This window comes from Stenella coeruleoalba (genome assembly GCF_951394435.1).
Source record: "Stenella coeruleoalba genome assembly, chromosome: 18".
Classification (NCBI taxonomy): Eukaryota; Metazoa; Chordata; class Mammalia; order Artiodactyla; family Delphinidae; genus Stenella; species Stenella coeruleoalba.
Genome location: NC_137164.1, coordinates 6359047 through 6373623, shown reverse-complemented (window position 1 = coordinate 6373623; position 14577 = coordinate 6359047). Strand labels below are relative to the sequence as shown.

Below are 14577 nucleotides of genomic sequence, written 5' to 3'. Positions count from 1 at the left end.
TGTGGGAAGTGAAATGCCATGGCCATTGGGGAGGCCTGTCTGGAGCTGCTGGCTGTGACTTACTGCAAAGAAAATGAAATTCGTGCCCACCATCCATCTTGCTGAAATGTCGTGCCGAGTGCGGCTCCAGCCAGTAGGGGGGTCTCACGGAGATGGCTACAAATCACCTGCCCTTGGGTCTCTGCTTGAAGAGCCATGTGTATGCTGCAGTGAAATAAAACTCGTGGTCCATGGGCCAAAAGGAATTTTCCTGGGGTCTAGAAATGCATCACTACAGGGAACCGACCCTTATTCAACACAGGAACTCTCTTCTCTGCCATGACGCCATAAATGGGGTCCAAAAGTTCTAACTTGAAAACACAGCGCATGTTACCAATGTGTTAATTCGACGTCTGCTGGCATATCTATCCACACGAAACCTTTATCAAGGATTTGTCATGAAGCTGGATGATGTATGGAAGGTGCAATCCCAGAGCGGGCAGAGTTACAAAGTAAATGTTATCACTGAACTGCAACGAACAACGCTGTTTTCCTCTCTTTATTAAAGACTTCACAGTCACTGGAAAATACACATCCAGCTGAAGAACGGAAACACGTCACTCTTTGTCTAATAAGAAAAATGCTCAATATTTACCATGGCAAGTCTGGCCCCTTTGGCACCTCAAAAATGTGTTTGTAACTTTAATTCTTACAGGGGTGAGAACGCAGCAACTGCAGCTCTTTAAGGTTGACCCCAGTGGTACTAGACCAGAAGGGAAGACATAAAATTCAAATTGGCCATTTACTGCTGGTGTTAACACTTTGACCAGGGAAGAGGCAGAAACTATTGGTAAAACTGAAACCTGTTTGTCTTGTCTTCCATCACAACAATAACTTGGTAATTAGCTCTTTGGGCCAAAAGCTTTAAGCAAGAAAGGAAACAACAGAACAGGTCAGCTCAGGCTTCCACACTGTAGGGCAAGAGAGGCTGCAGGCTATCGTCAAAGGTCAGAGAGCCCTCCACACTTCACGGTACAGATAATAAAGAAAACCAGCGGACATGGTGCTGGTTAATATTCTTCTGATTTTCTTCTTTAAATTAGTTAGAAATTTAGTTAGTTCATTTTCTTAGTTGGGGGGCATTTATAAAGCATTTTTACTTTCATTTACAGATACCGGAAGGTCCATACATGAAACTAATGCCTTACGGGTTATTGATGTGCTAACTGATAATGTTTAAACCTCAAAGGTAAATGTTCAAGTTCTCCCCCAAACAGGGCTTGGCCACCTCAGGGTGGAGCACGAACGCACAAAGACAGACAGACCTGCGCTCCCACCGCCGCCCTTTCACATTCAGAGGCAGGAAAGCCAAACTACACCATGGCTGGTAACAGACTCGGAGTCCGGATGGCCCAGGAGCCTCTGGACACTCAGGCTGAGGAAACCAAGCCTCTCTGCACTGTCAGAAGAACCGAGGGGGCAGGGAGGACGCCCCTACCCCATGCTGTCCCGCGTGCACTGTGAGCGTGGCCCCGAGGAGAGGCCCCAGCCCGGCACCTTCCGGGTCCCCTCAACAGCCAAAGTGGCACCGCCCTGTGGCCCTGGCTCCCTCTGTACTGAAGGTGTAGACAGTTCAGACCCTGGCCGTCTCAGGTCTAAAATGCAAACATTCACGTGCTCCATTCTCTTCCAAGACCTCACCTTCAAAGCGTTCATTTATGCCCTTTCCCTTCTTTTTTACACCATTTTCCCTTCTGCAGTCCAGGTTATGGATCCTTCCTCCCAGACTAACGTCTTCCACGCTCAAGTCTAAACTGGGCACCCAAAACATTACGCGGTGCTGGCGGAGATGCTGTATGACCTGAAAATCAAACTGGTCTCTAACCCCAAACTCGAACTGAAACACACACACACAACAACCGTCACCACCGCCATCCTCCCCGCAAACCGAAAGCCCTTCAACATTCACCAGATGTGGACTCACCTTCCTGAAGAAAAGCTGAGTGGACACGGCGAGTGCCTCAAAGCCCCGGACGGCCTTCCTCAGCTCCCCCTGCACGAGGCCCAGCTGCCGCGCCTGCTGTTCGTACCGCTCCTTCAGCCGCTGCACCAGCTGCCGCTCGGCCTCTCGGGCCTGCGGGTCCGGCTTGGGGGAGGCCCCGTTGCGGGGGGCCGTGGGCCTCTGCTTGGGGTATCCTAGAAAGAAAAACAGTCACCTGTGAGTCACATTCAGCCCGAATGTGACAACCGCTCCTTATGACCGAAGGATTCCATCAAGTAGCTGACAAGGAATTGCCCATCATTTGTCATTTTAGGTGTTACAAATGAAAAACAGGGACTTTAAATATGGCTCTGTTGATGTGGTCTGAAGTGCAAGGTTTCAGGCCTGGAAAAAAGAGTACCAGACAAAACGGCCCAATTCCTTCTAGCTGCCTGCATTCTTCTGGGTCTGCTTAGAGAGACTGGAGCAGTTGTGTTTTTGTTTTTGTTTTTGTTTTCTTCAAGGGGATTCCTCTTTGAAAATGTCTAATGGGAAATCAATCAGTCAATCCAGGTCGAAGTCAGAGTTAACACCTAGCAACTCTTTCACTGGGCATCGGGGAGTAACGCCTACACGCCCTCCCCTCCCTTCAACCCTTTCTTTAATGTCAGGTTCAAGTCACGTGTCTGATGACCTCTGCTGCAGGGATTTCTGGCTTTAAATTCCTACAGCACCCATGCCCTGCATGTGAGCATTCACACCACCTCCACGGCTGAAGGTCCAGTCCCAGCCACCATAACCCCTCACCTTCTAACGGGAGCCCTGCTTTTTCTCATCTTTCACTGCACAGAAGCCAGAATGATCTCTATAAACAGAAAAGAGCCCACGGCCCGCGTGGACCCCTCCCTCCACTCCTTACGCTCCGCTGCAGTAAGAAGAAAGTGCTCGTTCCTTACACGGCCCACAAAGCCTCTGAGATCTGGCTCCTGCCGGGCAAATGTTAGGGGTGTGTGTTGAGGAGGGTGCACAGAGGGAAGAACCAGAAACTCTGCCTGGGGTTGGGGAGGCTTTAAGAAGATTATTAGGCTGAAGCATTAAGGCGTAAAGGCCCAGGAAAGAGCTCAGAGACAAGCACTGCATCACGGTCCCAGACCCTCGGGTAAGCAAGAGTCTTCCTCGGATCGGCTGTACTTCTAGCATGAGGCTCAGGCAGACCTGACACCCCCAGAGAGCCCTGCGGTGGCCAGTGGACTTACGTTCCCAAGAATATTCTTTCCTTGGCTCCAACAGGTCACGTCCTAGAGGACATGACAGGGACACGGACCACACAATCATGAATAAACTTTAATGTTTCCACCGTTCTTTCGTCTCCCCGCTCTGCCTCCAAAACATCAGGGCGTAACATATAGAACAAATCGGAAAGCAGTGGCCTCTTCGGTACCTGATACCGTGAGCTGCAGCAGAGTCATGGGCCTGAGAACACACAATGGCCTCACCTTTTAAGGGGAAAAGATTGTTAACTGATCTAAATACTTCTGATTGTTAATTTAATGGTAACCATGCTAATTTTAATCAAATCTTCCTCCTTTTAAGAAATCATCAGAGGGCTTCCCTGGTGGCGCAGTGGTTAGGAGTCCGCCTGCCAATGCAGGGGACGTGGGTTTGAGTCCTAGTCCGGGAAGATCCCACATGCTGCGTAGCAACTAAGTCTGTGCGCCACAACTACTGGGTCTGTGCTCTAGAGCCCATGAGCCACAACTACTGAAGCCTGCGTGCCACAACTACTGAAACCCGCACTCCTAGAGCCCGTGCTCCGCAACAAGAGAAGCCACCGCAATGAGAAGCCCGCGCACCGCAACGAAGGGTAGCCCTGCTCACCGCAACTAGAGAAAGCTCGCATGCAGCAACGAGGACCCAACGCAGCCAAAAATTAATTAATTATAAAAAAGAGGAAATCATCAGAGACTGGAATATGACATATCTTCAACTAGTACGGCTTAATGGAATAGTAGAATGTGAAATTATTGCTTCTTTAAAACTGTCTTTGCGGCATAAGAGTATACAGCATTCCAGAAGGCAAATCAATCTTAATATATACTTAATTCCAACATTCTCAATACTGAAAACAAAAGAAAAATAACTACTGACAAAGTGTGAGAAATTTCACTGCCTGCATTAAATTCTAAGGCACAGCCTAAGGCCCAAGGCACACTTTCCTCAGGGTTACCGTTTGCCATTTTATCACTGCGGCTGGTGATTTTATAAACACTCCAGTGTTTGTAATGTGTTGAGGTACCGGGTGCCTGACACCATTACAACAGAAGGCACTTCTTTTAGAAATCTAAAGAAATAATAAAACATCCTTCCAGCTCAGCCAATTAAAGCTAATTGCAATCTATAGCATACAGAGTTACCTCTGAACTTGTGGATATTAGTAAATGTTCATGTTTCCCTGTGTTTCTGGCTGTCAGATTTATCCTCTGTTATTATTACCATCATCATCATTATTTTTAGGTTAGCAATTATATTGTGAACAGCCGATATGAAAGGATTTGGTGAAATCCTATTCTTGGTGTTTACTTTGATACTGGTGTTGTTATTAAACCGGTTTTATTCACACACTCAATATTCGAGGGTTCTACTTAACACCGGTATACTCAGTCCACGTTTCTACTCCTGGGGCCACCAAACCGATGTTCTGAGCCAGGACATTGGCTCCCCTGTTAACATCAGCTTTTGACATGAACATATCAAGCCAATGTTTAGCCGTACTGTGACACCACACTGCCTGATGAAACCAGTCCTTGCGTGGGACTCCAGGCTGGCGGCACTTCACAGCACAGACCAACGCTCAGGCCTCAGTGCTAAGACTACTGGAAGGAAACGTGGAGAAACAAGGTTGCATGTGAAGTTCTCTATCGCTTTTAGTTGAAAAGGGATATGGGGAGGGGGAAGGGTAAGCTGTGACAAAGCAAGAGAGTGGCATGGACATATATACACTACCAAACGTAAGGTAGATAGCTAGTGGGAAGCAGCCGCATAGCACAGGGAGATCAGCTCGGTGCTTTGTGACTGCCTGGAGGGGTGGGATAGGGAGGGTGGGAGGGAGACGCAAGAGGGAGGAGATATGGGAACATATGTATATGTATAACTGATTCACTTTGTTATAAAGCAGAAACTAACACACCATTGTAAAGCAATTATACTCCAATAAAGATGTAAAAAAAAAAAAGAAAAGGGAACTGCCATCTTTTTAAAAATTGGGTTGGCCAAAAAGTTCATTTGGATTTTTCTGCAAGATGTTATAGAAAAACCCAAATGAAATTTTTGGCCAACCCAATATATCAAATATAACTTTGCCTGTGACTAATAATCATTTGACTGTCGTCAGCATAGCTCTGATCCTCGCTAAAAACAGCATTCTTTTCCTGTGCTGTGGATTTTGTCAAATATGTCTACAGTTATTCCCTGAAGTATCGTTCTGTCACTCACTTTCCTGTCCGCCCATATGTCCGACCATCCCCAGGACGGTACGGAAGGACGGCCTCACAGCCTCACCCACCGTCCTGGGGACAGAGAGCTTATGTTGAAAGAAGATGAATGACACTCAGCCAGCTTCACCTGGTTCATTAAAAATTAAAAAGGATTTTGCTTCCTTCTGCTGTCTTTTCTTAAAAGCCAGCACATGATGAAGTTTAAATACAAACCTGCTTAGGAAGTAAACGGTAAATGGGAACACGGGACAGAAAAGTTGTGAGCCAGTGATCACAGGCAGCTCATGGAGCACACGGTCGGCACTGGAATGACTGTGATGACGGTGACCCACTTCTGACCTCTTACACCCAAACTTCTCTGGAAAAGCCACCATACACGCTTCAAATGAGGGCCGTGCCACATCCCCTGAGGACATTTCCATGCGCTGGAAGATTTTATTACCTCCTTCCCTGTTCTTTGTGGTACTTATATTGTTTCTGGGGAGGTCAAAGGTTCAAGGCAGGCAGACATGCCACTGACTTCTGTCTGCAGCCAGGTAGAGTCAAGTTACGTGTGTTTAGTCTCTTTCCAAAAAAAAATCAAAACTCTGGTCGCCTAGAATATTCTGATTTCCATCCAGTTAAACTAGGAAACTGAGATAGCTTCATCCACCAGAGGGCAGACAGCAGAAGCAAGAAGAACTACAGTACTGCAGCCTGTGGAACGAAAACCACATTCACAGAAAGATAGACAAAATGAAAAGGCAGAGGACTGTGTACCAGATGAAGGAACAAGATAAAACCTCAGAAAAACAACTAAATGAAGTGGAGATAAGCAACCTTCCAGAAAAAGAATTCAGAATAATGATAGTGAAGATGATCCAGGAGCTCGGAAAAAGAATGGAGGCAAAGATTGAGAAGATGCAAGAAATGTTTAACAGAGACCTAGAAGAATTAAAGAACAAACACCTGGAAGAATTAAAGAAAAAACAGAGATGAACAATACAATAACTGAAATGAAAAACACACTAGAAGGAATCAATAGCAGGATAACTAAGGGAGAAGAACGGATAAGTGACTTGGAAGACAGAAGGATGGAATTCACTGCCACGGAATAGAATAAAGGAAAAAAAATGAAAAGAAATGAAGACAGCCTAAGAGACCTCTGGGACAACATTAAACACACCAACATTCGCATTATAGGGGTCCCAGAAAGAGAAGAGAGAGAGAAAGGACCGGAGAAAATATTTAAAGAGATTATAGTCAAAAACTTCCCTAACATAGGAAAGGAAATAGCCACCCAAGTCCAGGAAGCACAGTGAGTCCCAGGCAGGATAAACCCAAGGAGAAACACACCGAGACACACAGTAATGAAATTGACAAAAATTAAAGACAAAGAAAAATTATTGAAAGCAACAAGGGAAAAATGACAAATAACATACAAGGGAACTCCCATATGGTAAACAGCTGATTTCTCAGCAGAAACTCTATAAGCCAGAAGGGAGGGGCATGATATATTTAAAGTGCTGAAAGGGAAGAACCTACAACCAAGATTACTCTACCCGCCAAGGATCTCATTCAGGTTCAATGGAGAAATCAAAAGCTTTACAGACAAGCAAAAGCTAAGAGAATTCAGCACCACCAAACCAGCTCTACAACAAATGCTAAAGGAACTTCTCTAAGTGGGAAACACAAGAGAAGAAAAGGACCTACAAAAACAAACCCATAACAATTAAGAAAAAGATAATAGGAATATACATATCGATAATCACCTTAAATGTGAATGGATTAAACGCTCCAACCAGAAAACACAGGCTCGCTGAATGGACACAAAAACAAGACCCGTATATATGCTGTCTACAAGAGACTGACTTCAAACCTAGGGACACATACAGATTGAAAGTGAGGGGATGGAAAAAGATATTCCATGCAAATGGAAATCAAAAGAAACCTGTAGTAGCAATACTCATATCAGATAAGATCAACTTTAAAATAAAGAATGTTACAAGAGACAAGGAAGGACACTACATAATGATCAAGGGATCAATCCAAGAAGAAGATATAACAATTATAAATATATATGCACCCAACATAGGAGCACCTCAATAAATAAGGCAAATGCTAACAGCGATAAAAGAAGAAATCGACAGAAAGACAATAATAGTGGGGGACTTTAACACCCCACTTACACCAATGGACAGACCATCCAGACAGGAAATTAATAAGGAAACATTAGCCAATAGACCAGATAGATTTAGTTGATATTTATAGGACATTCCATCCAAAAACAGCTGATTACACTTTCTTCTCAAGTGCACACAGAACATTCTCCAGGATAGATCACATCTTCGGTCACAAATCAAGCCTTGGTAAATTTAAGAAAACTGAAATCATATCAAGCATCTTTTCTGACCACAACGCTATGAGATTAGAAATGAATTACAGGGAAAAAAACTGTGAAAAAAAACACAAACACGTGGAGGCTAAAGAATACATTACTAAATAACCAAGAGATCACTGAAGAATTCAAAGAGGAAAGCAAAAATTACCTAGAGACAAATGACAAAGAAAACACAATGATCCAAAACTTATGGGATGCAGCAAAGGCAGTTCTAAGAGGGAAGTTTATAGCAATACAATCCTACCTCAAGAAACAAGAAAAATCTCAAATAAACAATCAACCTTACACCTAAAGGAAGTAGAGAAAGAAGAGCAAACAAAACCCGAAGTTAGTAGAAGGAAAGAAACCATAAAGGTCAGAGCAGAAATAAATGAAAAAGAAACAAAGAAAACAATAGCAAACATCAATAAAACTAAAAGCTGGTTCTTTGAGAAGATTGATAAACCTTTTGCCAAACTCATCAAGAAAAAGAGGGAGAGAACTCAAGTCAATAAAATTAGAAATGAAAAAGGAGAAGTTACAATGGATACCACAGAAATACAAAGCATCATAAGAGACTACTACAAGCAACTCTATGTCAATAAAATGGACAACCTGGAAGAAATGGACAAATTCTTAGAAAGGTATAACCTTCCAAGACTGAACCAGGAAGAAATAGAAAATATGAACAAAGCAATCACAAGTAATCTGTGATTTAAAATCTTCCAAAAAACAAAAGTCCAGGGGCCAGATGGCTTCACAAGTGAATTCTATCAAACATCGAGAGAATAGCTAACACCCATCCTTCTCAAACTCTTCCAAAAAATTGCAGAGGAAGGAAAACTCCCAAACTCATTCTACGAAGTCGCCATCACCCTGATTTCAAAACCAGAAACAGATACTACAAAAAAAAAATAAAGCTACACACAAATATCACTGATGAATATAGATGCAAAAATCCTCAACAAAATACTAGCAAACAGAATCCAACAACACACTAAAAGGATCATACACCATGATCAAGTGGGATTTATCCCAGGGATGCAAGGATTCTTCAGTATATGCAAATCAATGAATGTGATACACCATATTAACAAATTGAAGGATAAAAACCATATGCTCATCTCAATAGATGCAGAAAAAGCTCTTGACAAAATTCAACACCCATTTATGATAAAAACTCTCCAGAAAGTGGACATAGAGGGAAACTACCTCAACATAATAAAGGCCATATATGACAAACCCACAGCAAACATCATTCTCAATGGTGAAAAAATTAAAGCACTCTAAGATAGGAACAAGACAAGAATGTCCACTCTCGCCACTATTATTCGACATAGTTTTGGAAGTTCTAGTTTGGGAAGTTCTTCTCTAGAACTAGAGAAATAAAAGGAATACAAATTGGAAAAGAAAAAGTAAAACTGTCACTGTTTGCAGATGACATGATACTATACATAGATAATCCTAAAGATGCCAGCAGAAAACTACTAGAGCTAATCAATGAATTTGGTAAAGCTGCAGGATACAAAATTAATGCACAGAAATCTCACGCATTCCTATACACTAACAACGAAAGATCAGAAAGAGAAATTAAGGAAACAATCCCATTCACCATTGCAACAAAAAGAATATACCTAGGAATAAACCTCCCTAAGGAGATAAAAGACCTGTACTCAGAAAACTATAAGACACTAATGAAAGGAATCAAAGATGACACAAACAGATGAAAAGATATACCATGTTCTTGGATTGGAAGAATCAATATTGTGAAAATGACTATACTACCCAAAGCAATCTACAGATTCAATGCAATCCCTATCAAATTACCAATGGCATTTTTTATAAAACTAGAACAAAAAATCTTAAAATTTGTATGGAGACACAAAAGACCCTGAATAGCCAAAGCAGTCTTGAGGGAAAGAAACGGAGCTGGAGGAATCAGACTCCCTGACTTCAGACTATACTACAAGGCGACAGTATGGTACTAGCACAAAAACAGAAATACAGATCAATGAAACAGGATAGAAAGCCCAGAGATAAACCCACGCCTAATCTATGGTCACCTAATCTATGACAAAGGAGGCAAGGATATACAGTAGAGAAAAGACAGCCTCTTCAATAAGTGGTGCTGGGAAAACTAGACAGCTACATGTAAAAGAATGAAATCAGAACACTCCCTAACACCAAACACAAAAATAAACTCAAAATGGATTAAAGACCTAAATGTAACACCAGACACTATAAAACTCTTAGAGGAAAACGTAGGAAGAACATTGTTTGACATAGTCACCGCAAGATCTTTTTTGACCCACCTCCTAGAGTAATGGAAAAAAAACCAAAAATAAACAAATGGGATCTAATGAAACTTAAAAGCTTTTGCACAGCAAAGGAAACTATAAACAAGATGAAAAGACAACCCTCAGAATGGGAGAAAATATTTGCAAATGAATCAACGGACAAAGGATCAATCTCCAAAATATATAAACAGCTCATGCAGCTCAATATTAAAAAAACAAAAACAAAACAAACAAAAAAAAACCCAATCCAAAAATGGGCAGAAGACCTAAATAGACATTTTGCCAAAGAAGACATACAGATGGCCAAGAGGCACATGAAAAGCTGCTCAACATCACTAATTATTAGAGAAATGCAAGTCAAAACTACAATGAGGTATCACCTCACACCAGTTAGAATGGGCATCATCAGAAAATCTACAAACAACAAATGCTGGAGAAGATGTGGAGAAAAGGGAACCCTCTTGCACTGTTGGTGGGAATGTAAATTGATACAGCCACTATGGAGAACAGTATGGAGGTTCCTTAAAAAACTAAAAATAGAATTACCATATGACCCAGCAATCCCACCACTGGGCATATACCCAGAGAAAACCATAATTCAAAAACACACATGCACTTCAATGTTCACTGCAGCACTATTTACAGTAGCCAGGCCATGGAAGCAACCTAAATGCCCATAGACAGACTAATGGATAAAGAAGATGTGGTACATATATACAATGGAATATTACTCAGTCATAAAAAGGAACGAAATTGGGTCATTTGTAGAGACGTGGATGGACCTAGAGACTGTCATACAAAGTGAAGTAAGTCAGAAAGAGAAAAACAAATATCGAATATTAACACATATATTTGGAATCTAGAAAACTGGCACAGATGAACCAGTCTGCAAGGCAGAAATAGAGACACAGATGTAGAGAACAAACGTATGGATACCAAGGGAGGAAGTGGTGGGGGGGCTGGGGGGATGAATTGGAAGATTGGGATTGACATATACACACTAATATGTATAAAATAGATAACTAATAAGAACCTATTTTATAAAAAAATAAATAAAATTCAAAAAACAAACAAAACAACAAAACAAACACAGACCTTCAAAATGGGGCTTAGTGATGGTTTGGGAGTCGTTAAATGAAAGAGTAAAAGTACTAGTTTTTTACTCTCTGACCCTTGTAAACTTCCCAACTGTTAATGAGGCTTATCCCCAATGCAAGTGTTCAATGTGAAATATATGAACAGAAATACCTAGACCAGTGTCTTGCGGTGACCTTCAGACAGACGATTTCACGTGTGCACTTCATGTCATGTGTTTTGTGGGGACCAAAATATCTGACGACTTTTACCAAGCACCTGCTCTGTGAATGACACAAGCACAGCCCAGTGGATATGCAAAGGAATGAGGTCCTGCCCTTGCCGGTAAGCAAGCGTCAGGAGGGGCCCGGACGCGGCTGGGTTTCTAGTATTGACTCCTCACCGGGGCTCTCACCGCTCAAGCACACTGCTGATCCACTCTGCAACATCTCTGACAGATCTCACGGGTTTGGGGGCATACCCTAAATCCAGAACATTCTCCCATTATCTCGGTCTTGCCCCAATCACATCCTACTGGTTGCATTACTCTGATTAGGGGCAGAGAGAATCTACGATGGTCCCAGTGACAGCTGACAACCCAGAGGAAAGAGCTAGTAACCTTATATTGTTACAAAGGTGAATGCAAACAGTTTGCGTGCAAAGGCTGAGCGCCAGCAAGAACACGACCCTTCAAAATGGAAAGAGAACATGAAAAATTCATCTGCAGTCATCTGGTCACTATCCAGAGGATTCTAATGGAGGGAAAAGCCTGGTTTAATTTTAAAGCTGGAAGCTTAACTGACATTATAACAAGCAAACTGTGCAGCATTGGGACCTGCATATTTATAATCTCAGAGAAGGCCCATGATCTTAATACTTGTAAACGAGAAAGAAAAGAATGAAAGGACACAACTCTGACAGCCCTCCAGCTTAAGGAAAAGCACTTCATGAGTTTGGTCCACATCCTAACAGAGAGGGGGTCTGTTTCTTGCAGGCTAGCACCAGCATGACACCCCGGGGAGCACCCCAGGCCAAATTCTTTGTGGTCCTGGACAGGCTTTTTCTTAAACGGATCTAAATTTATTTCAGAAAAATTTGCCCAGCGGCACACTCCCTTCTACTTAGCACTGGCACTCGTTTGCCTGCACGTGGTTAGTGGCGGGGAGAGGTGAAGGGCAGACGGCATCACGGTAGGAAATTTCCTTCCGGCCAGTTCCGAGCACGGGTGAGGGCAGGAATTACTAAATTGGGCAGCGCCCGGCCGTATAGTAAGTACCCTAGAAAGAAGAGGTTTACCTTTCCCACTCCAATGAAAGAGCAGACTTTTCTATTTCGATGTATAGAAAAAGAGAGAGAAAAAAAAAGGATGTTACAAGCAGAGTTTCCAAAGACAACTATGAAAAATCTGTTACTATAATCCACGCTCTAGACAAAAACTGATGTAAAATAGTCTCATCTTCAGGAAATTTCTTATTATTTACCAGAAGTACAAGTGCTATTTATGAAGGTAAATCTGACTGCCTCCTTTCTTTGAGGGTGAAAAATCATGGTTTAATAGTATTATAGCAATTGCTTAATTTTTATATTAAAAATTATAGCTACTTCTGGCCAAGATGAAGGATGGGATTTCCCTTCTCATCTGAAACTACCCAAAACACTTGACCAAAATATATAAGTCAGTGGATTTCAAGACATTAAATATTAGGAAATGAAGCACAGTGAGCCCCAGAGTCAGAAAACAAATGAAGTGCTCCCCACAATCCCTACAATCACCTGACCGTATGGCCTGGGTGGCCTTCCAGGCCATGGCACAGAGAGGAAACCCACGGGGAGCCTGGTGGCTTCCCCAAGTCGGGAAGGTGGAGCTGCGGGCTCGGGAAGTTCAGAGGTCAGAGGTTACAGGTCAGAGTAGTCAAGAGGACAGAGACAGACAGAGACACACAGAGGGACCCCTCGAGTATCTGGACAAGTCTGATCAGTGCAGCCTGTGAGGACAGTGCCCAAGGCCAGGGAAAGCATTCCAAGCAGGATTAGAGGGAACACTCCCAAGAGCTCACAGGAGGCCAGGATTAGTTCTTGTCCCACTGGTAGAGTGGAAAACCTCACGATTCCCAGGGCATCTGAACACCCGGGAGGGTCACGCCCTGGTGCTGTGCTAAAATCAGCCTTAGACTGATCGCTAGTCGGGACCACGTAACAAGGCTGATGAGAAAGACCCAAGATGCTCAAACTCTTTCCAAGTCACATAGTTTCACCCAAGAACAAAGCTTAAGAATATTTACAGGATTAAAAAACATCCAGTACCCAAAAAGGAAAAATTCACAACGTCTGTCAGCTAAAAAAATATTCAGGCATGCAAATGTGCAACCCGTAATTGGGAGGAAATGCAATCACTTGAAGCCCGCCAAGAAATGACACCTGTGATTAACAGTTATTATAACTATATGCCATATATCAAGAAGCTGGAGGAACAATTGAACATGTCAAGTAGAAACAAAGAAGACAAAAAAAAAAAAGACCTAAATAAAAATTCTAGAGATTAAAACCTCAAATGTCTGAGATGAAAAATACACTGGATGGGATTAAGAGTAGATTAGACACTGCATAAGAAAAGATTAATGACATGGATTTCCATAGCAGCATTACCCACAGTAGCCAAACGTTGGAAACAACTCAAATGCCCATCAACTGATGAGTGGATAAACAAAATATGATATATCCATGTAATGGAATATTATTTAGACAAAATCAGGAATGAAATATTGATCCATGTTTTGACATGCATGAACCTCGAAAACATGCTAAATGAAAGAAACTGAAAGAAAAGGGCACATACTGTATGATTCCACTTATATGAAATGTCCAGAATAGGCACATCCCTGAAGCACAGAGTAGACTAGTGGTTGTCAGGGGCTGCGGAAAGCAGGGGATGGGAGTGACTGCTGAGGGGTGTGGGTTTCTCTTGGGAGTAAATGAAAATGCTCTGGAAGTAGTGGTGACAGCTGCACAATTCTGTGAATATACTAAAAACCACTGAATTGTACACTTTAAAAAGGTGAAACGTACAGTATGTGAACTACAGTTCAGCTAACAAAGAAACTCAGTCAGAATGTTCTGACAGACCCGTCTGGACAGGGGGACTCAGGGCGCTTTGCTGCCGTTTTATCAAAATGCCAGGGTCAAAACAGCTGCCTCAGAATGTCCTGTGTCCCTTTAAAATATGCTTTCTGCTATCAAGAAGCTTAGAGTCATGGAAGGATAACAGGTCTGATATGTTGGTGCAGCACATGACCATGACCTGCAGCACAGACATAATTCCTATTTTACCAAAGAAGCAGTTGAGACTCAGAGAAGTTATGTTATTTGTCCAAAGTCATATATCACGTGAGCTAC

The 14577-nt window shown here is 42.5% G+C and overlaps 1 protein-coding gene across 5 annotated transcripts in view; it reads right to left on the bottom strand.

Moving 5' to 3' along the window:
• Window positions 1-14577, bottom strand: part of MTUS2 (microtubule associated scaffold protein 2) — a 491802-nt gene that overhangs the window by 110221 nt on the left and 367004 nt on the right. For all 5 annotated transcript variants that reach the window (XR_013824765.1, XM_079902571.1, XM_079902570.1 and 2 more), the window contains one exon: window positions 1964-2175. Coding sequence is in view for 4 of the 5 variants with exons in the window: in XM_079902571.1 (XP_079758697.1) it covers window positions 1964-2175 (212 nt within the window). In the remaining variant the exon portion in view is untranslated. The remainder of the gene's footprint in view (window positions 1-1963; window positions 2176-14577) is intronic.